Consider the following 26,687-nt stretch of genomic DNA (forward strand, 5'->3'; position numbering starts at 1 on the left):
TGCAGGCTTCCCTGGAGGAATTTGCATGGTGCACTGCGAAGTAGGGAAGTAAAATTGTGGGGCTGAGAAGGGCTCAGACCTTCCTCTCTTCGAGTCAGCAGAGAAATGCCCTGTCCTTCCAGCACTGAAGGCTCAGACTCCCTTGCCACTCTGGGCAGATTTGCAGCCTTTTCTGAGCATCCAATTTGCAGATGCAGGTACTTCTTAAACTGGGGAGTTGGATACATTTCGTCACTGCTGGGCTGGGTGGGGACAGGAAACCACATCCCCTTTTTTGTACTGCTCAGCCTGCACAGGAAGCACAGGGACCTCTCATTTCCTCAGAGCCTCTCATACCCCAGAATATCTCTGAACTTCCTATCAGAGGCTACGGCCCCGTAGATGAGTGTCACCTAGACACCTGGGAGGGGACAGGCATGGTAATATGGAGATGGTCTTCTCCCTGGGAGTGACATCCTCCCTCCCTCAGCATGGCCCAAACTTGTTGCCCCATCCCCAGCCAGGGGTCACAGCTACCAGATCTGGGAGGGAGCAAGAGGATTTTGACCTCTGGCTCCTTCATGTCCATGTCACTGTGAGTGATGAAGGTGATTAAGATGTAACTACTTATTTTTTCTGATTTAACAGGTTGGTTAAGAAGAACGTTTTTAAAAAGAGAGGAAGAGATGCTTCCCAAGGTAAGCATAGACTGCCTGAGTCTCAAGAGACCATCATCAAGTGCATTCATACCACAGGATCCTATAGCAGTGCAGGCATGTCAGCTTGTCAAGCCAGACGTGCTTTTTGAAATCCCAAATGCATGAATAAAGACAGCTACTGGGAAACAAATGCTCATTACTTGGGCTGCTTCCCAACTTGTTATAGCCACCAGAAAGATTTTATGAACAGTTGTGTTCTTTCTCTGGAGCAGTTTCACATTCAGACCTTGGGCAAGCTGTCTGGAAAAGGAAAAGACTTCAGACCAAATGTACATTATCACGGCCAGCTACAGGCTTTTAAGGTTACCCAGGAGCCTGGGGAAGAGGAGGGAGATTAAGTTCAGATTCCAGGTATTAGACAGGTTGCATACAGCTGGATAGAGCGAGACACTTGCAGAAAGAGCATTGGCAAGGGCTGAATGATGGCAGAATTATCATCCTTCATGGGGAGTCATTCTAAGCAATTAGTGCATCTTACTGTAAGAATGCTACTCTGATTTAAAAAAAAATTTCTTCTGTCCAAGCAGGTTAAAGACATGGGTACATTGTGTTTTTTGAAAAATTAGGCACATTATTTATATTTATCACTGGTTATTCATAAGAATGCTAAATAGCATATCAACAAGCAAGGCAAGGAAGAAAAATAAATTACATTTTAAAAGTCCCTACCTCAGAGAGAGGGTACATAGCAGACAGACCGAGCAGAAGAGACTTTTCAGTGTTATTTACCTTGAAGGTGGTCAAGGGCTTACGAAGTAAGATTTAGACCTCAGAGTAGTCCTCAGACTAATCCCGAGTCCACACAGTGTCGTAATATGTAAGGTGAAGTTCCTCACATTTGTCACCCTAAAGCCTCCTCTGCAGTTTTCACTCACAGCCCTGCAACCTCCCCCCAGGCTCCAGGCAGTGCTGTCACCCTGGCTCAGAGGGCTCCAGCCCTCAGGGCCTTGCACACCTGCACTGCAACGAAGTCATCAGGTCTCTTCTGTTGTGTGCTGCAGTGGGAAGCAATGGCCACTGGTGGAAGAGTTGTCCTTCCTTTTCCACTCCTCATTTTCTAGCTGAGATTACAGCCTTGGGCAAGGGACCAAAGAGTTCAGTAGAAAAAACAGAAGACAATGTAAGCAACCAATAAATTCTATCGAATAAAGGACAGTAAAAAAATTAATGGCTAACCAGCACTGCAGGGTCAAATCAGCACCTGATCAAAGCCTGCTACAATCAACACTGAGTCAAACTGTGGAGACTGAGCAAGACCTGAAAGCACCATGTAGCTACTGCAGGTAAAGTATCAGCAGGACTCCTTGCTGCATTGGGGAGTGCTCATTTGGGGAGACGGCCACTGGGGGAAGTTTTCTCTTTCTCTTTTCTCTGTCTTTTTTCCTCTCTTTCATTATACACCTCCCCCAAGTTACTTTTACTGCTATAGTTGATGCCTGCCATCAGCAACAGATCCTGACACCTTCTGTGCAACCCTAGTCAGAGGAAATTGCAGACAGGCTGCAGGGAGCACAAAGTAGGAGGTTGAGTGGAACATCACACAAGGAACAAAATGGTGAAAAATGAAATTTTTCAGTTGGGGGAAGATGGTGACACGATTTCTCTGTGTCTGACTAGAGGAAAAGTTATTTACCATAATGCTAAATTGCTCAGTCTACCAGGTCATATAGTGCCTGCATTTTTGCAGACTTGACCAGCTCATGTGGCTGTGGGAGCAGCTTGATCAGGTTCTACAAGAGAAGTGCATAAATCAGTCAGACTGAGTAATTGTAACCAAACCAGTAGCAAGGATCTTCTTCCTTAGAACGAAGCTCCTTGAGGGCTTCATGTGGGTTGGGCAGTCTTCTGAGGTGTCTAATTAAACACACGAGTAAATGGACTAAACCACAGTTGCCACCACATGGTTTGCATGTATTCCGGTGTGTCATTCAAATAAGAGCACTTATGCTTTTCCATTGAATGTTGTGTAGTTTTTTCTGCTCTTCTTGTACCCAACTGGGGTCTATAAAGCATGTCTATTATTCTGCTGCTGTGGCAACTGTTGGAATGACAGTTTACACACTTAACTCTTGGTCCTGCAAACTTGCTGAGCATGCTAGATCTAATAAACTGTGCATATAGTTCACTGATTTACCCATTTGGCTACAGTTACACATGTATATGAGTAGTGTGCTAAAATGAAATCGCATTACTAGGTAATCCACATATAAACATATCTTTTTAAAAAGCAGTAGAAACTGTTTATCACTGGTGCTCTTCATTCTTGAAGGAATTACCGCACATTTTCAATTACATCAATTGAGTGATTTTAATATCAGTGCTGAGAGTGCTACTATGAAATTATGTAGCTTTGCTACTCTGAGCTATATTATCATTTAAACGAATGCCAAGGAGATTACTCTACCTGCACCAAAGCATTAGCAACCCTATCCAGACCTATGCTTCCTTTATATTTCTAGTTCCTGGGCATTCTGCCTGTAAAATTAATGGATGTTGGTTTCTGCAGTGCAGCTGCCTATTTCTGGCAAGTTCTAATTTTTGTTATGTAGAAACTTAAGGAAAATAGGGAGTGCTCAGTAAAAGGATGTTAGCAACATAAGTGTTCAGAATACACAAATCATGACCTAAAATTGTGAGATTAGAAAGAAATGGGTTGAAATGGGGGGAAGGGTGGAGAGAAAGATCTCCCACCAGTGCATTACATTTTCAAATGTCAGTAATTATGAAGGCAGAAAGCTCAGTTGATATGAGAAGCTCAGCAGTATGAAAGACAAGATGCTAACTGCAATACTTGCTGAGAAGAATGAAACTACCTGAGACTAGGAGCTTTTATACCTCGAGGTCAATATTACCCAAAGACCTACCCTAAGCCAGCTCTTGATGTCTGAGAACACACCATACCAATGGAAAAAAAAAAAAAAAAAAAAAAAAAAAGCTTTACCCTTCTATAAAACCAGTTGTACAACCACAGCCAGAACCACAACTGACGAGAATCCAGGATAAACTTCCACACCTGCACAGGACATTGGTTTAGAACAATGAGGATTAACACACCAGTGACCACATGTCCACACCACCTCCATGGGACAAGCATGTAGTGATCCTGCTTGGGACAAGTATATACCAATTATGTGAGCAGCAGTAACTGATTAGCCCACCCCTTAACATGCATGATTTGAATGGTCTACACAACTGCACTGTAACATATATAAACCCTGCCTTCCTCTGTATTGGCATCCTCCATGCATTAGGCTGGGGCACTGCTATAAGTATAACTAAAATATTAAAAAATACATTCCTTTGGTAATTTTATGCCAGGCATTCTTGCCTTTTTCCTCAGCTGGTGACTTCCATAATGACAAGACTACCACACAGCCAAGCTCCAACATACCATCATTGCCCCACTTGCACCTGCTGTCCAAACACCGCAGCTGTAGATGATGGGGTTGGATCCCAACACGGGTGTACCAAGAAAGCATAGATGCTAGGTACCAAGGAACAGAGTGCAACAGAGCTAGAAAGAAATTATTAGGGGAAAAAAATCAAAACTTATTTATTCTTCTCAATAATAAATCTTTTCAAGTTGTCTTGTCCTGTCCCTATGGTCTCCCAGTTACTGTTTCTACATCCCAGGGAGGTTGCCATTTCCAGCCCAGGAAAGCCAAAGGCCATCCCAGGCACTACTGGTGTACTCAGCAAAAGTCAACAAAAGGGCAACATGGCGCTAATCCCATAGCTGCACCCACAGGCCACCCAGAGCAAATGCTAAGGCAAAACTAAGACAACCCCTGGACTCCAGGAGCACAGAACTCAGCTCCTGTCTGTAACAATAACATTCTGCAATCCTGTCCCCTATAACCCTGCCACCCCATCACACTGTAATCTTCCTACTCAATAACCCTAGCAGTCCAAAATGCAAGCATATGAGAACGCAAGAAAACTGTTAGTCTAGCACCCTGTAACCTTGGCACCCCATAACGCAAGGACGCTGTTACGCCAGTAGCCCATCACCCTGAAGCACTGTGCACTAGCATTCCCTGTCTACATCTGTCGGGCTCTGTCAGCCTCTGCCAAGCTTTATCAGGCTCTGTGAGGCTTTCTAGGGCTCTGTCAGGCCCTGTCAGGCTCTGTTGTGCATTCTCGAGCCTTGCTGGGCTTTGTCAGGCTCTGTCGGGATTTGTCGGACCCTGTCACGCTCTGTCGGAATCTATTGAGCTTTGTTGTAACCTGTCGGGCTCTTACGGCCTTTGTCAACTTCTGTCGGGATTTCTCAGGCTCTGTTAGCCTTGTCGGGCATTGTCGAGCCCTGTTGGGCTCTGTCAGGCTCTCTCAAGCTTTGTCGAGCCCTGTCGGGCTTTGTCAGGTACTGTCGGGCTCTGGCAGAATCTGTTGAGCTTTGTTGTGACCTGTCAGGCTCTGTCAGGCCTTGTCCGGGCTTTGTCGAGCCCTCTTGGGCTCTGTCAGTCCCTGTTGGGCTCTGTTGGGCTTTGTCAGGCTCTGTCAAGCTTTGTCGGGCCCTCTCAGGCTCCATCAGTCTTTGTCGAGCCCTGTCAGGCTCTGCCGGGCTCTGTCAGGCTCTGCCGGGCTCTGTCAGGCTCTGTCAAGCTCTGTCGGGCCCTCTCAGGCTCCATCAGTCTTTGTCGAGCCCTGTCAGGCTCTGTCAGGCTCTGTCAGGATTTGTTGGGCTCTGTCGGGCCCTGTCAAGCTCTGTTAGGCCTTGTCAGGCGTTGTAGAAAACTGTCAGGCTCTGTCAGGGTTTGTCAGGCTCTGTTGGGCCCTGTCAGGCTTTTTCAGTCTCTCTTGGGCTCTGTTTGGCTTTGTTGGGCCCTGTCAGTCTCTTTTGGGCTCTGTCAGGCTTTGTCAAGCCCTGTCGGGCTCTGTCAATCTCTGTCAAGCTTTATCAGGCTCTGCTGGGCCCTGTTGGGATCCGTCAGGCTCTTTCGGGCCATGTCAAGTTCTCTTGAGCTCTGTCTGGCCCTGTCGGCATCTATTGGGCTGTGTTGGGCCTTCTCATGTGTTATCGAGCCCTGTCGGGTTCAGTTGGGGTTTGTCGGGATTTCTCAGGCTGTCGGGCTATGTCTGGCTCTGTCAGTTTCTCACAGGCTTTGTTGGGCTCTTTCAGGCCCTCTTGGGCTCTGTCAGACTTTGTCAGGTTCTGTCAAGCTCTGTGAAGCCCTGTCGGGCTCTGTGGGGCCCTGTCGGGCTTTTTCGGGCTCTTTCAGGCCCTGTCAGGCTTTGTCGATCTCTGTCAGGCTCTTTCAGGCTGTGTCAGGCCTTTTTGAGGTTTGTCAAGCCCTGTCGAGCTCTATCAGACTCTGTTGGGCCTTGCCAAGACCCAAAAATTCTGTATTTTGACCCTCAAAATGAATATTTAAATTTTTAATATACCTTAAAATTGAGTTTGGGGCTCAAAACGAGGCTTTTTGCGCCCCAAAATGAGGTTTTTGCCCTCAAAATGAGCATTTAGTTCTTTAAAATGGAGTTTGGGGCCCAAAATTCCACCCTCCCTCCCCAAACTACCCCCAAATCCCTCCCATGGGACCCCCTCAACCGTTTGAGACCCCCCCACCGTCCCCTGATAGCCCCCGAGACCCTCCCAACCCCCCCCATAAACCCCCCAGGACCCTTTGAAACCCCCAGAACCCCCAATAACCTCCCTAGGACTCCCCAGGACCCCCTGGAACCCCCAATTTCCCCCCCAGTTAACCCCCCCGGACCCTCAGTTCTCCCCCAGACCCCCCAATAACCCCCCTGGGACCGCCAGACCCCCCGTTAACCCTCAATTAAACCTTTAATTCAATCAAACGCCAATATCTTCCCCGTTTCCTGGCCCCGCCCCCAAGCGCGTCTGCGCAGGCGCAATCGCCCCACTCCCCCCCGCCGCGTGCGCTGAAGCTCCACCCCCTCCGTGCTCTCGGCCAATGAGTAATCGCTCCGGTCCCCTCCCCTTTCCCCACCCCGCACTCTTTGAAGGAGCGATCGCTCCGCCCCTCTCCGCGCTCGCCCCGCCCCCTCTGTGAATGAGCGGTGGCTCCGCCCCTCCCCGTGCGCGCGCTCCAGCTCCCTCCTCCCCCAGCGCAGCTTTTTTTTGGCGGGAAGCAGCGTTTTTTAGGGGGGAAAAAAGCGGCAGTTTTGGGGGCGGGACGGGACGGTGAGGGGAGGCCACCCACGGTGGGGGTGGGGAGGATGAGAGAGGAGCTGAGGGGACCAATCACAAGGAGAGAATGAGGGGACCAATCACCATGAGGGACTGAGGGGACCAATCAGAATGAAGGACTGAAGGGACTAATCGCAACAAGGGAAGGACCTGAGTGACCAATCACAGGCAGGCAAGCCCAGCACTGGCCAATCAGAAGGAAGGACCTGAGGTGACCAATGGCAAGGAGAGATTGAGGGGTCCAATCACAAGTGAGGACTGAGGGGACCAATCAAAAGGGAGGACCCAAGGTGACCAATCACAACAAGGAAGAACTGAGCAGGGGCCAATCCCAGTGAGGGCCTGAGGTGACCAATCACAAGAAATGATAGAGGCGACCAATCACAATCAAGGACTCAGGAGACCAATCACAAGTGGGGGAGGAGCCAAAGTGACCAATCACAGCTCATCAAGCTCAACACCCACCGATCACAAGAGAAGGCCTGAGGTGACCAATCAAAATGAGGAAGGAGCTTAGGGGACTAATCAGAAGGAAGGATGGGAGCCAATCAAAAGGGATGAGCTGAGGGGACCAATCACAATGAGGGAGAAGCTGAAGGGACCAATCACAAGGCAGAACCTGAGGTGACCAATTGCAATGATGGACTGAGGTGACCAATCAGAAGGGAGGACCCGAGGGGACCAATCCCAGCCAGCCCGCCCCAGGTGGGCGTGGCCAGGAAGTCACGTGTTGCCCACATCAGCCAATGAGAAGCCGCCGGTGTCGTCTTTATTCCGGAATCCCCTCCACGAGGCGCCACCTGCCCAATAAATAAGAGAGGGGGTGTGTGGCCAAAGCATCATGTGACACCCCCCCCCCCAGACCCCGCCCCCTTCCTCACCTCTCCTCCTCCTCCACAGCCAAACGACCAATGGGAGCAACAGGAGCAGCGCGGCCACACCCCCTGCGCAGCCAGCAAACAATAGGACGAGCGGGAACTGGGCTGGGCGGGAATGGAAACCACCAATGAGAGGGCGGCCAAAAAAATATCCATTTTCCTGCCATTTTTGCCACCAACCAATGATGTTTTGTGAGGGTGAAACTCAAGGTCAGGAGAGGGTGAAAATTGGGGGAAAAAATTAAATTAATTGTCATAAGAGGGTGAAATTTGTGAGAAAAACACGAAACTTATGGTCAAGAGAAGGTGAAAATTGGGAGAAAATTAAATTAATCACCGTGAGAAGTTGAAATTTGTGAGAAAAAGGTGAAATTTGTAGTTGGAGAAGGTTAAAATTGGGAGAAAATTAAATTAATCATCATGAGAATGTGAAATTCACCATGAGAGGGTGAAATTCGTCATTGTGACGAGACAAAATATGAAAGAAAATTAAATTAATCATCATTGGAAGATAAAAGTTATCATGAGAAGATGGAAATCATGGTCATGAGGAGACGAAATCTGGGAGAAAATTAAATTAATTGTCATGAGAAGGTGAAATTTGTGGTTGTGAGAAGGTGAATATCGGGCGAAAGTTAAATTAATTGTCATGAGTAGATGAAATTCGTCATAAAAAGGTGAAATTCATCATCACGAGAAGATGAAACTTGGGAGAAAATTAAATTAATCATCATGAGAAGTTGAAATTTGTCATTGTGAGGAGACAAAATTTGAGAGAAAATTAAATTAATTGTCATAAGAAGGTGAAATTTGTCATGACAAGATGAAAATTGTGGTTGTGAGATGGAGAAAACTGGGAGAAAAAGAAATTAATTGTCATGAGGTGAAATCCATAATGAGAAAGTGAAATTTGTGGTCCTGAGAAGGTGAAATTCATCATGAGGACAGAAAATTTGAGAGAAAATCAAATTAATTATCATGAGAAGTTGAAATTCATCACAAGAAGGTGAAATTCATTATCGTGAAGGAGAGGAAACTCGGGAGAAAATGAAATTAATTGTCACGAGAAGGTCGAATTCATCATGTAAAGGTGAAATTTGTGGTCATAAAAAGGTGAAAATTGGGAGAAAATTAAATTAATCATCATGAGAAGAAATTTGTGGTCATGAAAGGATGAAATTCATTGTGATAAGGTGAAAATCATTATTGTGAGGATACAAAATTTGGGAGAAAATTGAATTAATCATCATGAAAAGCTGAAATCAATCACAAGAAGTTGAAATTCATCATTGTGAGAAGATGAAATTTGGGAGAAAATTAAATTAATTGTCATGAGAAGGTGAAAATTGTCATGAGAAAAGGAAATTCATGGTCATAAGAGGGTGAAAATTGGGAGAAAATCAAATTAGTTGTCATGAGAAGACTAAAAATTCATCATCATGAGAGGATGAAATTTGAGAGAAAATTAAATTAATGGTCATGAGAAGGTGAAATTCGTCATAAAAAGATGAAATTCATCATCATGAGAAGGTGAAACTTGGGAGAAAATAAATTAATTGTCATGAGAAATTGAAATTTGTCATCATGAAGAGATGAAATTTGAGAGAAAATTAAATTAGGCATCATTAGAAGATAAAAATTATCATGAGAAGATGAAATTTGTGGTTGTGAGAAGGGTGAAACTTGGCAGAAAATCAAATTAATGGTCAGGAGAAGATAAAAATCCTCTCGAAAAGCTGAAATTTTCCCATTTTCCCCCATTTTGAGCCCCAAGAACAGAGGTACCGCTGACGGTGACGTCGGCCATGTTGCTGGGCGGCCCCTCCACCCACGTCCCGCCCATGTTTTCCTCCACGGCGCAGCTGAAGTTCCCGCCGAACCCCGGAGGGGTGCGGGGGATGTAGAAATGGGAGGAATTCCCCAAATTTTCTGTCATGGAACCTTCTGGGCCTGGTGCCATCTTGACCCCATTTCGGTAGAAGTGGAAGCTCATGGCGAAGGCAGTTCTGGAGGCCTCGCACGTCAGGCCCAGGGGGGCGTCCTGAGGCACCACAAGAGTTGGGGGATCCACGGACAGGTGGGGAGCGGCCGCCGCCTCTGCCGGCAAAAATTGACACAAAATCCAGAGTAAAAATGTCATATTTGGGCAAAGAGTCAACACAAGTTGGGCTGGGTACAATAGGAAGCCAAGGGTTGGCTGTGAAGGCTGAGGTGAAGGGGTCACTGAAGCCTAAGTGGGATTTTGGCCCCAAAATGGTGGATTTATTCACCAAAGTGGTGGATTGTTACCTCAAAATGGTGGATTTAGCCCCCAAAATGGTGGATTTTGTCCTAAAAATGGTGAATTTTACCACGAAATTGGTGGATTTGATCCCCAAAATGGTGGATTTAGTCCACAAAATGGTGGATTTTGACCTCAAAATGGTGGATTTGTCCTCAAATGGTAGATATTGGCACCTAAATGGTGATCTCATCCAGAAAATGGTGGATTTTGTCTCCAAAATGGTGGATTAGTCGCCAAAATGTTGGATATTGTCCTCAAAATGGAGGATTTTCTCCCCCAAAAGTTGGATTTTGTCCCCAAAATTCTGGATTTTGTCCCTCAAATGGTGATTTTGTCCTGAAAATATTGACTGTTGTCCTGAAAATTGTAGGTTTTGTCCAGAAAATGGTGGGGTTTGCCCCCCAAATACTGGATTTGTCCTGAAGATGTTGGATTTTGTCTCCAAAGTGGTAGATTTTGTCCTGAAAATGGCAGATTTTTTTCTTCAACATGGAGGATTTTGTACCCCAAATGTTGGATTTTGTCCAGAAAATGGTGGATTTTGCCCCCCAAATGGTGAATTTCCCCCCCCAAATGGTGGATTTTCCCGACAAAATGGTGGATTTTGTCCACAAAATGGTGGATTTCGTCCCCAAAATGGTGGATTTCTCCCATTTTTTACCTGTGATGAGCAGCAGGCGGGTCTGGCTGGGGTAGGACGAGACCCACCGGCCCTCAGTCTCCTCCTCGTACCCGCAGGTGACATTGCCGGAGAGGCCCCTCCCAGCAGTGGCCACTTTCAGCTGTGCCTCAGTTTCCCCCGACATCAACTGGGTCCCCTCGGTGACCTCGATCTCATCCTTGTAGAAGTGGAATCGCCGCGCCCCGCCCCCTGCCGGAGCATGGCAGAGGAATACGAGGGGTCGACCTTCCACAATGATCCCGCCCGCAGGGGTCAAGGTCAAGGTCGGCGGAGGCGGGAGGTCTGAAATTGTGAAAGAAATAGCTTTAGAAGGTTTTTTTTAAAGATTTTTAGCTTTTTTCCAATGTGAAAATCTCAGATTTTGAAGTGAAAATCTCAAATTCTGAGGAGTAAACATCAAATCTGTTGTGAAATCTCAAATTTTGAGGAGAACCCCTCCAAATTTGAGGTGAAAACATCCAGTTCTGAGGTGAGAAACTCCAATTTTGAGGAGAAAATCCCCAATTTTGAGGTGAACACCTACAAATTTGAGGTGACAACCTCTGATTTTGAGGTGAAAACCCTCCAATTTTGCAGAAAATATCTCAAATGTTGTGAAAATCTCAAATTTTGAGGTGAAAATCTCCAATTTGGGGGAAAAATCTCAGATTTGGAGGTGAAAACATCAAATCTCAGGTGAAAACCTCTAATTTTGAGGAGAATATCTGCAATTGTGAGGTGAAAGCCTCCAATTTTGAGGAGAAAATCTTAAATTTTGAAGTGAACACCTCAATTTTGGCCTTCCACGGTGATGTGGGGCCTCAAGGTCAAGGTCAGCGGAGGTGGGAGGTCTGAAATTGTTAAAAAATAAATTAAAAACTCCATTTTTCGTTGAATTTGGGGAATTTGACCTCACGGTGGCCAAAATTTAAGGTGAAAATGTCAAAATTTTAGGTGAAAATCTCCAATTTTAGAGGAGAAAACATCAAATCTGATGTGAAAATCTCAAATTTTGAGGATAAAACCTCCAAATTTGAGGTGAAAAGTCCAGTTTTGAAGTGAAAGCCTTAGATTTTGAGGTGAAAATTTCCATTTTTGAAGGGAAAACCTCTGATTTTGAAGGGAAAACCTCTGATTTTGAGGGGAACACCTAAAATCTGAGGTGTAAACCTCAAATTTTGAGCTGGTAGCCTCCAATTTTGATGTGAAAACCTCCAATTTTGAGGTGAAAACCTCCAATTTTGAGGTGAAAACCTGAAATTTTGAGGTGAAAACATTTAATTTTGTGGTGAAAACATCACTTTTGAGGTGAAAATCTCCAATGTTGAGGTGAAAATCTCCAATGTTGAGGTGAAAATCTCAAATTCTGAGGTGAAAACCTCTCATTCAGAGGTGAAAATGTCCAATTTTGATGTGAAAACCTCTGATTTTGAGGTGAAACACTCAGATTTTGAGATGAAAATCTCAAATTTTGAGGTCAAAACCTCCAATTTTTAGGTGAAAATCACCAATTTTTAGGTGAAAATCTCCAATTTTCAGGTGACAACCTCCAATTTTGAGTTGAAACCCTCTGATTTTGTGACGAAACCCTCCAATTTTGTGACGGAAATCTCCAGTTTTGATGTGAACACCTCCAATTTTGAGGTGAAAACCTCAAATTTTTAGGAGAAAATATCAGATTTTGAGGTAAAACTCTTCCATTTGGAGGTGAAACCCTCCAATTTTTACATGAAGATCTCCAGGTTTGAGGTGAAAACCTCCAATTTTGAGCTGAAACCCTCCAATTTTGGCCCTCGGCTGCCGGAGTCACCCCACGATGAACATCACCATGCCCACCTCTGACGCTGATGACGACAGGTTTGCTCTCCCTCGAGCGCAGGTAGCGACGGCCTGGGGTGAGGACGCTGTAGGTGCAGGTGTGGGCACCGCTGTCCCTCGGCCCCGCAATGGTAAATGTGTAGACGTAGCTTCTCGTCCTCACCCGTGCGTCCACCGCCCACCCGCTGGTCCCTGAGAAGTGGAACCCTTGGATCTTCTCCTTGGTGGCCGGTGGGGCAGAGCAGCGGAGGGAGATGGTGTCGCCCACGATGTATTCGAGCTTCTCTGGCGTCACCACAATGGTGGGAGGAGGAAGAGGGTCTGGGGAGGGAGAAACCACTTGATTGTCCTCAAAATGTCTATTTTTGAGGGTTAGAGAAAATAAAGAATGAGAAGAAACCACACAGTTTGCCTAAAAATTGACATTTTGGTGGTTGGAAGAGATGAGGCAAGAAGAGAAGCCACCCGATTCTCCTCAAAATGTCTATTTTTGGTGGTTGGAGGAGATGAGGTAAGAGGAGAAAACACCCGATTCTCCTCAAAATGGGTGGTTTTGGTGGTTGGAGGAGATGAGAGATGTGGAGAAACCACCCAATTTGCCTCAAAATGGGCATTTTGGTGCTTGGAGATGAGGGATGAGGAGAAACCACCTGATTTGCCTCAAAAATGAGTATCTTTGGTGGTTGGAGGAGATGAGGAATAACCAGATTGAGGAGAAACCACCCAATTTGTCTAAAAATTGCTATTTTGGTGGCTGAAGGAGATGAGGCAGGAGCAGGTGGGACCTCAATGGGTTTAGGGTAAAAAACGGTGAATTTGGGGGCTGGGGGGGCGGGGGGAGTGGTCCAGGTGGTCACATGACCCAGCAGGGAGGTGGAAACAGGTTTTTTCCCCCAAAATTCGTTACCTGTGGGTGACACCGGCCGGAGGAGCTGGAGAGAGGCTGGAAGAGAGAAATATGAGTGAAAAATGGGAGAAAAAGGGGAAAAAAAGGAAAAAGAAAAGAGAAAAAATAGTGAAGAAATGGGGAAAAAGGGCAAAGAAATGGGGAAAGAAGTGAAGAAATGGAAAAAGAGTGAAGAAATGGGGGAAAATAGTGAATATTTGGGGGGAAATAGTGAAGAAATGGGGAAAGAAGTGAAGAAATTAGTAGAAACAGTGAAAAAATGGGGGGAAATAGTGAGGAAATGGGGAAAATAACCAAGAAATGGGGGGAATTTGTGAAGAAATGAAGAAAAATAGTGAAATATTTTGGGGGAAAAAGTGAATATTTGGGGGAAAAAGCACCGAAAAAAGGGAAGAACCGGCATAACCGTGGTGGCAAGAGGGAGGAGGCACCGAAATGGGTGGAAAAACCCCAGATTGGGAAAAAAATGGTGTTTTGGAGGAAGATATGGAAGACTCACCGAGCAGGAGCACGAGGAGCAGGGTACCCATAGTCCTGTCAGCACGAAAACGGTGGAATAAAGGGGAAAACGCCCCAAAAAAACCCGGCTGGGATTGCAACATCTTTGCTGATGTCACCAGAGCGGGGATGTCTCGTGGTTTTCGGCTTCTCCGTGGTGGCTTTGGGCCAAAAACTGGGGTTTTTGAGGAGGAAAAACATGGCGAATTGGGAGAAAATGGCCCTGAAATCAGGGAAAAAAGGCCCCAAAACAGGGCAAAAAGTTGCCCCGAATTTGGCCAATTCCTAACTGAAGCCATTGGGTTATCCCCAAGCTGTAGGAGATGATGCCTTTTGATGGGACATTTGGGGTTTTTTCACCTGATTTTGAGGGAAAAACCCCAAATTTTGGGCCTGTTCTATCTGGGGAGAAAAAAGGCAAAAAGGGGGACTCCAGAGTTTTGAAACGGGGTTAAAAACCTCATTTTTGGTTGTTTTGAGATCACAGTGGTAGTTTCATCACATTTCGGAGGATTCTGCATTCGAAAATGACAGTAAAAAAGCCCAAAGTTGGGAGTTTTACTTCCTGATTCCGAGGAACCTCAAGGGCTGAACTTCCCCATTTTCAGCAAAATCGTGACTCATTTTTAGCAAGTTTTATTTTTTCCTTTGGAAAATCCATTTTAAGGGATGAAATATTCATTTTGAGGGTCCAAGTATTCATTTTGAGGGTCAAAATTCTGATTTTTTTTAGGGAGAAAATCCTCATTTTTGGGCCAAGAACTCCATTTTAAGGGTCTAAATGCTCATTTTGAGGGCAAAATACTCCTTTTTGGGCCCCAAACTGCAGTTTCAGGAACTAAATGCTCATTTTGAGGGCAAAACCCTCATTTTTTGGGGGGCAAAAAGCCTCATTTTGGGCCCAAACCTCCATTTTAGTGGACTAGATGCTCATTTCAAGGGTCAAAATACTGATTTTTTAGGGCCCAAAGTCTCATTTTTAGAACTAAACTCCTAATTTAGGGCCCACAGTTTCATTATTTAGGGTCTGAAACCTCATTTTGGGGGCACTGCTATTTTAAGGTCAAAATCCACCACTTTGGGGCCAAAATCCACAATTTGGAGACAATATGCAACATTTGGGGGACAAACCCCCCATTTTGGGGAATAAATCCACCGTTTTGGTATACAAAATCCTTCATTTTGATGACAAAATCTACCATTTTGTGGACTAATTCCACCATTTTGGTGACAAAACACACCACTTTGGGGACAAAATCCACCACTTCCTGGACAAAATCCACCATTTTGGGGACAAAATCTACCACTTGGGGGACAAAATCCAACAGTTTCAGGACATAATCCAACACTTTGAGGACAATATCCACCATTTTGGGGACAAAATCCAGCATTCTGGGGACAATACACAACATTTTGGGGACAAAATCCACCATTTTGTGGCCGCCTTCACCATCAGCTTCCACTTCTACCACAATGGGGCCAAGATGGTGCCGGGCCTGGAAGGTTCCATGACAGAAAATTTGGGGAATTCCTCCCATTTCTACGTCCCCTGCACCCCTCCGGGGTTTGGCAGGAACTTCAGCTGCGCCGTGGAGGAAAACATGGGCGGGACGTGGGTGGACAGTCCGCCCAGCAACATGGCCAGCGTCACCATCAGTGGTACCTCCGTCCTCAGGGAGGGAAGGGAACATGCCCGGGGCGGAGTAAGGAGAGCCACTGCTCATTCACAGAGGGGCCGGGGAGATCACTCATTGGCTGAGCACGTGGAGATGTCGGAGCTTCCAAGAACGCACACAGGCGTGGGAAGGGCACGGTGGCGGAGGGGCAGGCAGAGCGATCGCTCTGTCAGGCTCTGTGAGGCCTTGTCAGGCTTTGTCAAGCCCTGTCAGTCTCTGTCAGGATCTGTCAGGATTTGTCAGGCTCTGTTAGTCTCTCACGGGCTTTGTCGGGCTGTGTCAGGCCCTGTTGGGCTCTGTTGGGCCATGTCAGGCCCTGTTGGGCTCTGTTGGGCCATGTCAGGCTCTGTTGGGCTTTGTCGGGCCTTTTTGGGCTTTGCCAAGCCCTACTGGGCTCTGTCAGGATCTGTTGGGCTTTGTTGGGCCTTGTCAGGCTCTGTAGGGCTTTTTCGAGCCCTGTCAGGCTCTGTCAGGCTTTGTCAGGCTCTGTGATGCCTTGTCAGGCTCTGTCAGGATCTATTGGGCTCTGTCGACCTTTGTTGAACCCTGTCAAGCTCTGTTGGGCACTATTGGGCTCTGTCAAGCTTTCTCTGGCTCTGTTGGGCTCTGTCGGGCTCTGTCAAGCTCTGTCAGGCCTTGTCCGGACTTTGTCGGGCACTACTGGGCTCAGTCAGGCTCTGTCAGGCTTTGTCAGGCCGTCTCAGGCTCTGTGGGTCTTTATTGATTCCTGTCAGGCTCTGTACGGCCCTGTCAAGCTCTGTCGGGCTCTGTCTGGCCAAGTCGGGCTCTGTCAGGCTTTCTCATAACCTGTTTGGCCCTGTCCAGCTCTGTTGGGTCTTGTTGGGCTTTGTTGAGACCTGTCAGGCTCTGTTGGGCTCTGCTGGACTTTGTTAAGCTCTGTCAGGCTCTTTCTGGTTCTGTCAGGAATTCTCGAGCTTTGTCAAGCCTTGTTGAACTCTGTCAGGCTTTGTGGGGCACTGTTGGGCTTTGTCAGGTTCTGTCGACCTTTGTCAGGCTCCTTCGGCCTCTGTTGGGCTTTGTCAAGCCTCGTCTGGCTTTGTCAGGCCCTGTTGGGCTCTTTAGGGCTCTGTCGGGCTTTGTCGAGCTTTGACAGGCCCTGTCATGCTTTCTTAGGCTTTGTTGAGCCCTTTTAAGGCTTTGCCGAGCTCTATTGGGCTTTGTCAAGCTCTGTCAGTCTCTGTCAGTGTTGTCGCCCTTTATTGAACCCTGTTGGGCTCTTTCACACTCCATCGAGCCTTGTCAGGCTCCGTAAAATGTTGTCGAGCCATGTTGGGCTCTGTGAGTCTCTGTCGGGTCTTGTTGGACTTTGTTGAACCCTGTTGGTCTCGAGCGGGCTCTGTTGGGCTTTTTTTGGGCCATGTAATGCTCTGGTGGGCTCTGTCAGGATTTGTCAGGCCCTGTTGGGCCCTGACAGGCCCCGTTGGGCTCTGTCGGGCTCCTTCGTGCTTTGCAGGGCTTGGTCAAACCCTGTCTGACTTCGTCAAGCTCTGTCAGACCCGGTTGGGCTCTGTTGGGATTTGTCGAGACCTGTCATGCTCTGTCGGGCTCTGTCATGCTTTGTCAGGCCCTGTCGGGCTCTGTAGGCCTCTGTCAGGCTCTGTCGGTCTTTGTCGGGCTCTTTTGGGCTCTGTCAGGCTTTTCCAAGCCCTGTCAGGCTTTGTCAGGCTCTGTCAGTCTCTGTCGGATTCTGTAGGCCTCTGTCGGACTCCGTTGGGCTTCGTCGGGCTCTTTCAGGCTCTGTCAGGCTTTGTCAAGCCTTATTGGAGTTTGTCAGTCTTTGTCAGTCTCTATCGGCATTGTCACCATTTGTTGAACCCTGTTCAGGTTCCGTCGCTGACAGGCTCTGTTGGGCACTATTGGGCTCTGTCAAGCTTTCTCTGGCCCTATTGGGCTTTGTCGAGCCCCGTCAGGCTCTGTCAGGCTTTGTTGGGCTTTGTCAGGCTCTCTTGGGTTCTGTTGGGCTTTGTCGAGTCCTGTCGGGCTTTGTCAGGCTCTGTTGGTCTCTGTCGGTATTGTCACCTTTTGTTGAACCCTGTCAGGCTCTTTGGCACTCTGTCGAGCCTTGTCAGGCTCTGTAAAATGTTGTCAAGCCCTGTTGGGCTCTGTGAGGCTCTGTTGGGTCTTGTTGGGCTTTGTCAAACCCTGTCGGGCTCTGTGGGGCCCTGTCAGGCTCTGTCAGCATCTGTCGAGCTCTGTCAGCATCTGTCGAGCTCTGTCAGCCTCTGTCAGGCTTTGTCAGGCTCTGTCAGACCCTGTCAAGCTCTGTTTGGCTCTATCTGGCTCTGTCAGTCTCTGTCAAGCTCTATTGGGCTTTGTTGGTTCCTGTGGATCTCCGTAGGGCTTTGTTGAGCCCTGTTGGGCTCTGTCGGGCCTTGTCGCAATCTGTGTGGCTTTGTCAGGCCTTGTCAGGCTTTGTCGGGCCTCGTCAGGCTTTGTCCAGCCCTGACGGGACCTGTAGTGCTCTGTCTGGCCCTGTTGGGCTCTGTCAGGTTCTTTTGGGCTCTGTCTGGCCTTCTCAAGCTTTGTCAAGCCCTGTCGAGCTCTGTCGGGCTTTGTCGGGCCCTGTGGTGCTTTGGCGTGCTCTGTCGGTCTCTGTTGGTCTTTGTTGGGCTCTGTCATGCCTGGTCGGGCTCTGTCAGGCTCTGTCAGCCCTTGTTGGGCTTTGTCAAGCCCTGTCAGGCTCTGTCAGGCCCTGTCAGGCGTTGTTGGACACTGTGGGGCCCTATCAAGGTCTCTCAGGCTGTCAGGCCTTGTCACGCTTTTTGAGCCCTGTCAGTCTCTGTTGAGCTCTTTCAGGCTTTGTGGAGACCTATCGGGCTCTGTCAGGCTCTGTAGAGCTTTGTCGAACCCTGTCAGGTTTTCTCAGGCTCTGTTGAGCTCTATCAGGCCTTGTTGGGCTCTGTCGGGCTTTGTTGGGCCCTATCGAGGCTTGTCGGGCCTTGTCGGTCTCGTTTGGACTTTGTTGGGCTTTGTCCGTCTTTATCAGGCTCTTTTGGGTCCTCTCAGACTATGTGTCAGGCCCTTTCGGGCTTTGTTGGACTCTGTCGGTCTCTGTCAGGCCTTGTCGGTCTCTATCAATCTCTGTTGGGTTTGTCGGGCCCTTACGGGCAGTGTCATGCTCTGTCAGGCTCTGTCAGGCTCTGTCGGGCTCTCTAAAACTCTGTCGGGCTCTGTTGGTCCCTGTCGCGCTTTGTTGGGCTTGGATGTGTGGACTCCTGGTCGAGGATGTTGGGGAGCTGAGTGTGCAGGGAAGGAGTGCAGAGAGGACCCAGGAGGAGGATAACAGTGGATGAAGGAGAAGACAACGTGCTCAGAAGGGATCGGAGGACACACACGGCTGGCGACACCGGGGAGTTGAACCCCCAGGGAAGAGGGATGGGCTGGGAGAGAAGGGATGGGGTGGGATGACATCAGAGCTTGTCCCAAGGGGAAAGGAAAGATCCGTGCAGGACCACATTGAGGGGACCATAGCCATCTCCATTGGGGCACTGAGGGGACCATGGACATCTTAGTTGGGTTGTTGAAGGGACCGTGGCCACGTTGACTGGGGTGTCAAGGGGACCGTGGCCATCTTGGTGTCTTAAGGGGACCATAGCTGTCTCAGTTGGGTTGTTGAGGGGACCACAGCCGTCTTGTTTGGGGCATTGAGGCATCGTGCCCATCCCAGCCAGGGTGCTGAGGGGACACGGGGTGACAGCCCGCGGGTGACACCCGCCCTCTGTCCCCTCAGGCGTGGGCTGGCCCGCAGCCCCCCCTCTGCCGCTGCAATGGTACATCCCTCCGGCCTCTCCCCGCTTCCCGCTCCTCGCCAGCCTAGTGACCGTCTCCATGGGGACGGAGAGACGCCTGCCAGCGGAGGAGAACGTCCGTCCTCATTGGCTCCCCCTGCCGGGAGAGGGCGAGACGAATCGGGACACCGCCCAATCGCAAGGCCGTCCGCTCCTCCGGCCCCGCCCCGGCGGGTTAAGGAGGCGGTGTCGGCGGCGGCGGTTTCCGGCGCGGCTGTCGCAGGCGGAAGCGGCGGCAGCGCGGACATGGCGTCGGGCGGCGCCTGTGGCTCCCGCTCCCCGACCCCCGCTCTTCCCCGACCCCCACGGCGGCGACGCGCTGGGGGCGGCCGACAGCGCACACGGAGGGCGAGGACATCTTCACCGGCACCGTGAGTGAGGGCGGGGGATGCCCCGGGGGTAGGCCCGGCCCGGGGCGGCGCTGGGGGAGCAGCTGCGGGGCCGGGCCCGGCGGGGCACGCGGGTGCCCCCGGCTCTGGGGTGCCTACGGGCAGCGGCGTGGCGTCCTCCGGGCTTGCTTAAAAAAGAGGGAAACGGCCCCGAAATCAAAGAGGGGGTCGTGGTGTCGCTGGGCTCTCGCTCCTGCGGGGAGCGCAGCTTCTTCTGCCCTGAGAGCTCCTTGAGTGGCTGTGGAGGGGGGACAATGGGGTGCCCGGGGTCAGGGAGCAGCGAGCAGCCCTGGGGGGAGCAGGTGGCTCTGAGGCTGCGGAACAGCTCATCCTGGGCCGGCCTCAGTTTCCCCAGGTTTATAACCCGTGAGTTCTCACAGAACCCAAGCATCTCGAAAGTGTGAAGGTGTCACTTTGCAGTGCAGGTGCTCGATGCCCCCCCCAAATCAGGGTCACAGTAACCCCTGAGCAGGCCGCCTTGCTGGTTTGAGATCTGCTGGTGGTCACAGCTCTGTGTCTTTGCTTGTGAGACTTCATAGGGAAAAGCTTCCTCTTCCTCCAGCATCAGTTCTTGTCCCCTCGACATCTGGTGTGGCTGCCTTTGATTTGGAATTGGGGGGTGAACCCCTCCATGTGGCGGAGATGAGGAGACAGGAGGCATCTGATGTCCCTCACTCACGGTCAGAAGGGTCCCCAACACCTTGGTGACCTCCTTTGCCTTGTACCGGCACAACTGGCTGCAGGAGGGTCCAGGGCGGTTTGGTGGTGCTTGTTCAGCAAACCATGTCCCTGTGTTGCTGCACGAATCCCCTGCTGAAGGCGGAGGTGGGAATGGTGAAGGGTTTCAGCACCTTTTCTTGTTTTTAATCGCTTTTTGGGCATGAATCCCTGGTTCTGGGCTCCTCCGGTGGGCTGGGTGCTTGAACGCCACAAGCCCTGGGGTTGATTTGATTTTTAAATATAAACTAAGCACTCTGCTTCTAAATAGTGTATCACTTAATCTTCTGTCTCCTTCTTGTCATGCAGAAGAATCTAAAAGTTGAAAAATATCCCCTTGTTTTGCAGGTGATCAGAAAGCATTTATCTCATGTCAATTGGTTAATGATGGGTCTTTTATAGCTTAATCACAGTATACATGAATTTGGCAGCTTCTCTTCAGTTCCCTTTTTTCAATACATTTGCAAATTCTTTTGCTATATAGATCTACAAAACATTATCATGTTGCAGTATGGCATAGTTTTCTGTTACCTGATAGCAGTACCAAATAGAACATTGTAGCATAATGCAAGTAAAAATTATTATCATTAAAATTAGAGTCACAAGATGTGTCATTTTTCTGACTTCATGTAATACTTCAGTTTATTCCCAAAAGGATTTGCGATTGCTCATATTTCAATACTATATAAGACTATTGTCAAGACTGTAATTATTACCAATAATGCCAACAAGGGATATTTTGCAGTTTCAGATTTGATCTGTGCAAACATTTCTTCCAGCTCGTTTTGGGCTATAATAGTTTTCACTAAAGACTTGTATAAAAGCTAACTAGGAATAAAAGTATTTGTTAAAGTCACCAAGATCAATGCTGAGAAAACTGTGAAGCGATAGGTCTGGTTCTGATGTCTTATCCGGTGTTTTCTTCACTCTCGAACAGTGAATCCAGGCAGGTTGCTCTTGAATCTTGATGGCAGTAAAGGCATCAGCAACACCTGGAACGGTCCATTCCACTTCTCTTCTAAAGGTGGACCTGAAAAAGCTTTAACAGAAACTTAATCTCTTGGCTTGAAAGAAAAGGCCTAAGTTTTCCTTGGCTCAAGGCTCAACTGTAATTCTGAGCAGCACTATAGGTAGTGCTTGATTCCACTTCAAATTAGCTTCTTGACAAATTTTGTTTAACTGCTGTTTGATTAAATGATTCATTTTCTTTTCTACCTGCCCACTTGCTTAAGGCTTGTAGGGAGTTTGTAACTGCCAATCAGCCTCTAATGCTTTACTGACTTGCTGCACTACCTGTGCAACAAAATGTGGCCTCTATCAGAGGACATCACAGCGAATACCCCAAATCGGGGTATTATCTCATTTAACAAAGTTACTTTTCTGACTTTACTAGTTGGATAGGGGAATGCTTCTGGCCAACCTGAGAAGGGATCTGTTAATACCAGCAAATACCAGCAAAACTCCTTTTCTAGAGAGTTCAGAAAAATGTATTTGCCAATATTGTCCTAGTATATTTCCCTTTTCCAGTTGTTCTTATTTTTACCCTATTTACAGTATTAAGATTGTTTTCCAGACATATTTCATATTGCTGGGTCACTTGTTTCTAAATAGTATGTAAATTCGCTCTTAGCTTTTAATCAAATTTTGGTATAGAGCATCAGCTCCTCAATTAGTTTTGTTATTTTCTAATACAATTTCCCATAACATACTGCAAGGAATAGTTTACTGATGTTGGTTCGAGGAGACAGCCATCCAGAATCAGAGACATTACCTTCATATCTCTGTCTTTTTAGAAGCTTGTCTAGCAGTATAATCTGCAATCTGCCAATTTATTTCCAATTTCCTGATCAGTGTTTCCCTTTTGATGCTCCTTGAAATGCATGATGGCAGCTTTTCTAGTAACAGCACAGCTTCCAACAATTGGATTATCGTGTTTAATCTGCTTCCCTTCTGCTGTTAATAAAATTTTTCTTTTCAAATGGCTCCATGGGCATGCACCACTCTAAAAATATACTTTGAATCAGTCCAAATATTAGTCTTATCTTTGGATAATTTTAAAGCTTATGTGAGCATAGCTTTCTGGGTAGAAGTCCCAGGAGGCAAAGGTTTAGCTTCTATTACCTTGTGGGCAGTTGTCACTGCAAACCCAGCCTTATGTACTCCTGGCTTTACAAAGCTGCTTCTGTTGGTGAACCAGGAGTCTTCAGCATCCTCCAGTGGCTGGTCCTTTAAATCCCATCTGCTGGAGTAAACAGCTCCCATTGTTTCCAAGCAATCCTGGACCACAGGCTCTGAAACAGACCCACTGAGGGAAGAAGCTGGATTGACAGTGTTAGTAGTGACAATATTCACATCATCTTTCTCCAACAACACCGCCTGGTACTTCAGGAATCTCAAGGTGGAAAACCGATGGCTACCTTTTTGTTCTAGTACAGTTGTGACTGTATGGGACACTAACACAGTCATTTTCTGTCCCATAGTGAACTTGGAGCTTCCTGTATATTGGGTACAACCGCTGCCACAGCCTAAGGACACCCAGGCCAGCCTTTGCTCACTTTATCTAATTGCTTAGATAAGTAGCCACTGCTCTCTTATAGGCTCCTAATTGCTGTGCTAGGACACCCAGAGCAAGGCCTTGCCTTTCATATGAGAATATCCACAATGGTTTGGTGACACCTGGGAGTCCCAGGGTTGGAGCCCTCATCAGGTCCTTTTTTAGCCTCCTGGCTTCTCCTGTCCAATTAAACTTGGTGTTTTCTTTTAACAGTTCCATAATTATAAGTTTCAAGGTTGTAAGTTTCAAGGCCAGGTGAAGATAAAAGTGCATTTTCAATGACAGCCACAGCAGAAAGTGTGGTTTTCCAAGAGTGCCTGGAGTGCAGGTGCTGCTCCTGGGGTCCTCTGTTTATTTGGCAGATACTTTGACTGGCTGAGCCACAGTGCCCACAGGAGGTGGGACCCCTTAAACAGGAATATAAGTGGAGTCTTGCATACACATAGTACTGGGCATTCAAATTACCTTCCTGCTGTCTGGAGCATCTCTCCCTTTTCTGCGTCATTTGTGACTCATTCCTTCTTTTACAGATTAAGGGACCCATGGGTTTGAGGCTGAGCCCAGAAAAACGTTCCGGCCCTGCTCCTTCCTGGGCCAGTGCCTGCAGTCCTTAGGTGCCTCTTCTGAAATGGGAGAGGTATCAGTAAAGCAAATGCAGACTAGACACTTTGGATAGACCTGGAGCACTTAGACCACAGGTTTGTACCCTTCTTATGTTTTTCCTTCTTTCCTTCTTGTTAAAATACACATTGGGACAGTTTGCTTGAAATGACTGTTTTGCCTTGTTTTCTCTCCCTTTTAGTCTTTAATGTCTCTATTATTAGTGAGCTGCCTGCATTCACAGGGAATCCCTGTGCCTGGAAATCTTCCTGCTGCCTCTTCCTGCAAAGGTCTTGCATTCAGGATTTCTGGTGGATGGCTGTTCAGGGAGCTTAGAGCTGAAAAGGAACAGTGGAGACAAAGCAGGATCTCAGACTGTTGCAGACATGAAGCAGAAGCATGGATGTTGTTCAGCCTGGCTCAAGCTTATCTCCTTTCCAGCCCAAGGGCTCAGCAGGACTGTGTGTGCATGCAACCCAGGATGAGAGAGACTGCTTGCTTTTTGGCAGGTACTTCAAAGCTGGAGTATCTGCTCTGCAGGTATAAGGGCTTAGGTTTAGCCTCATGTCCATGATCTGACCACACTGAGCTGTGATAATTAAAAGCAGTGCAATCTAACCTCAAGATTGGCTGTGGCTATGTGAAGATGCATAGTGTGACCAATGGCTGGGTTCTGGCTTGAGCAGTACAGCAGCTCTTCACTGCTGGAGCTGAACCCTGCCCAGGGACCCCCAGGGATGGGGATGAACATGGGCACATGGAAAGCAGAGTTCAGTTCATGCTGTGCTCCTGTGATCATCCCCCATGGTTCCACCACAGGACAGCTTGGCCATGTGGTTCCTGCTTGGGATCTGCCCCAGTCCAAGAACATGTCCCCTTCTCTGCCTCCACATGCATGGCTCCCCAGCAGAGAAGCCAAGGATGCTGCTGCTGGACGGTCCCTCAGGTCCCTCATTGATGGGGCAGGGCTTGCAGTCACACTGCCTGGGTCTGCACTGAGAACCAGAGCCTAGTGCCTTTCAGCCACCTGGGCAGGAAAGGTAAAACAGGGCCTCATGCGCTCAAGGTGGAAGTGTCCATGGCCCCCACTGCAGTGAACACTGAGGAGGCAGAAAATGCTAAGCAACACTGGCTCTGGGATTGCTGTCTATACCACCATCACCCCCAACACCACCTCCAGTTCACTACAGGGGTGGGCCTTGTAGCCCAGTGCTTAGAGCACTGGCCTAATAAACCAGAGCCCAAAACTGGAGCAGCTGTAAAGAGGAGCACCTCCTCACACAGCTCTACACCTTCCCTGGCCACTCCCTTACCCCAGCTCTAAGTTCTGCCTCATCCCTGGGGCAACAGGAGAGATACCTTGCTCTAAGTGGCCCAGGAGGATTTTGAGGCAGGCAGGGCACTCCTGGAAGGGGAGTTTCTGGCATCCCTCCTGATGCACCTTATCCCCTTGCATGGGATCCAACAGTGAGGTTTCTTGTTTATCACCCAGGCAACCCAGGTCCCACTCCTGGTGTGGGAAGCAGTTGTTGGTGCCACTATGACCAGATGAGGTTTTTTTGGTTTGTGTGACTTACAGCCTTTTATTCTATCTTCTCTGTGCTGCCTGCAGCAAATCAAAGGGGGCATATCTGGGCCCTAGACCAAACTGTCCTGTGTAAAGGTGGAGCTTTTCAAGAAACTGCCTCTAACATCCTCCACACCTTCCCCCTGTCCCCAAGTCATCACCTTTTTGCCCATAACACAGCACTGTCCCACTGATGTCTGCAGCTCCTTCCCATCACTGCAGTGATTCGTCTCCCCACACAAGAAAGCTGGCTCAAACAATCCCTCAGCAAGTGCTGTCAGGCCTCTTCCCAACTCAGGCTGTGGCCAGCACATCCCCCCTTTCTCAGGTCTGCCTCTTTCAAGGCTGGGGGCTCAGTCTAGGGGACATGCTCAGACACGCCACTCCATCGTCAACCCCAGCACCCCTACAACCAGTGAGTTGATGGCCAGGAAAGACCGCAGAGGGACTAACTCAGGGAAAGAAAGACCCACTGTACCACTGGGAATTGCTACCCAGAGCTGGGCAAAGGCCAGCCCATGCCTGGGCTGATTTCTGGCACAGTCTGTTTAATAGCAGGTTCCTAACATCTCCATAATCTGCTCCCTACCCTCTTCCCCTTGACTGTGGGGAGTTTGTTTGCAGCCAGTGGTGTTTATCTTGGCAGTAAGATCTTTCTTCCCAAAGGACCAGAGGACACATCCCATGGCAAGGGGCATGTCTCAGTCATTGGCACTTTGCCACTTCCTGCCCAGGGTGTCACTGTGAAGCTGGGGTTGGCTTGGGGTACACACCACATCTAGACAGCTGGGCATGGTTTGCTCCCCAGCTTGAAACACACTTTGTGGAGCTCCAGGAAGGCACCAAGATGTTACCTCCTCCAAATCCCAGTTTTTCCTTTGCTTCCGAGAAGGAAACACATCAGCCACCAGTGAGGGTGGGATGCAAATCTACAGGCAATGAGCAACCGCCACACACAAGCGGTACATCCCTTGTCCACATGACTGTGTTAAACACAGACTGAGCGTTCAGACCTTAACTGCACTTGATATAATGACACTTCATAGCATGACCTTCATAGCATGACACCAGCAGTCCTGTTTCTGGAAACAGCTCCTTTCCCACTGATTTCTCCAGAGGGTTGAATTGTCATGCATGGGAACTGGAGCATTTGTGTTAGCCTTAGAGACAGTAAGAAAATGACAACTCTCAGAGGGGCCAAAATGTTCAGCAACTTTTTGTCCTCGGACCCCTGTCTGGCTTTCAGCTGGAACAGGGTTAATTTTCTTCTTAGTAGTTGGTATAGTGGTGTGTTTTGGATTTAGTATGAGACTAGTATTGATAATATACTGATAGTTTTAGTTGTTGCTGAGCAGTCAAGGACTTTTCAGCTTTCCACACTCTGCCAATGAGGAGGCTCACAAAAGCTGGGAAGAAGCATAGCCAGGACAGCTGACCCAAACCAGCCAAAGGAATATTCCACGCCATATAATGT

General features: G+C 48.2%; 1 protein-coding gene and 1 long non-coding RNA gene across 2 annotated transcripts; one reads left to right on the top strand and one right to left on the bottom strand.

Moving 5' to 3' along the window:
- Window positions 1-6,773: 6,773 nt before the first annotated feature.
- Window positions 6,774-13,959, bottom strand: LOC135992673 (uncharacterized). The gene is made up of 7 exons (XM_065641995.1): window positions 13,903-13,959; window positions 13,404-13,439; window positions 12,515-12,817; window positions 10,679-10,981; window positions 9,519-9,830; window positions 7,737-7,838; window positions 6,774-7,655 (listed from the first exon to the last, which is right to left on the bottom strand). Exons 1-7 carry the CDS (start codon window positions 13,931-13,933, stop codon window positions 7,579-7,581), a joined length of 1,164 nt encoding a protein of 387 aa, XP_065498067.1. The 5' UTR covers window positions 13,934-13,959; the 3' UTR covers window positions 6,774-7,578.
- Window positions 13,960-19,606: 5,647 nt separating this feature from the next.
- LOC135992524 (uncharacterized) lies at window positions 19,607-24,264 on the top strand. Its single transcript, XR_010606747.1, has 3 exons — window positions 19,607-19,757; window positions 23,577-23,744; window positions 23,849-24,264. It is a non-coding gene; the product is annotated as an uncharacterized LOC135992524 (long non-coding RNA).
- The last annotated feature ends 2,423 nt before the right edge of the window (window positions 24,265-26,687 follow it).

Source organism: Caloenas nicobarica, chromosome 10 (assembly GCF_036013445.1).
Source record: "Caloenas nicobarica isolate bCalNic1 chromosome 10, bCalNic1.hap1, whole genome shotgun sequence".
Taxonomy (NCBI): Eukaryota; Metazoa; Chordata; class Aves; order Columbiformes; family Columbidae; genus Caloenas; species Caloenas nicobarica.

Excerpts from the sequence above, each read along its gene's own strand:
- LOC135992673 (XM_065641995.1), bottom strand. The coding sequence starts at position 13,933 with ATGGGTACCCTGCTCCTCGTGCTCCTGCTCG. Across the intron at positions 9,831-10,678 it reads CCGCCTGCTGCTCATCACAG|AGGCGGCGGCCGCTCCCCAC; the intron begins GTAAAAAATGGG and ends TTTTGCCGGCAG. Across the intron at positions 7,656-7,736 it reads GCTGTGGAGGAGGAGGAGAG|GTGGCGCCTCGTGGAGGGGA; the intron begins GTGAGGAAGGGG and ends TTTATTGGGCAG.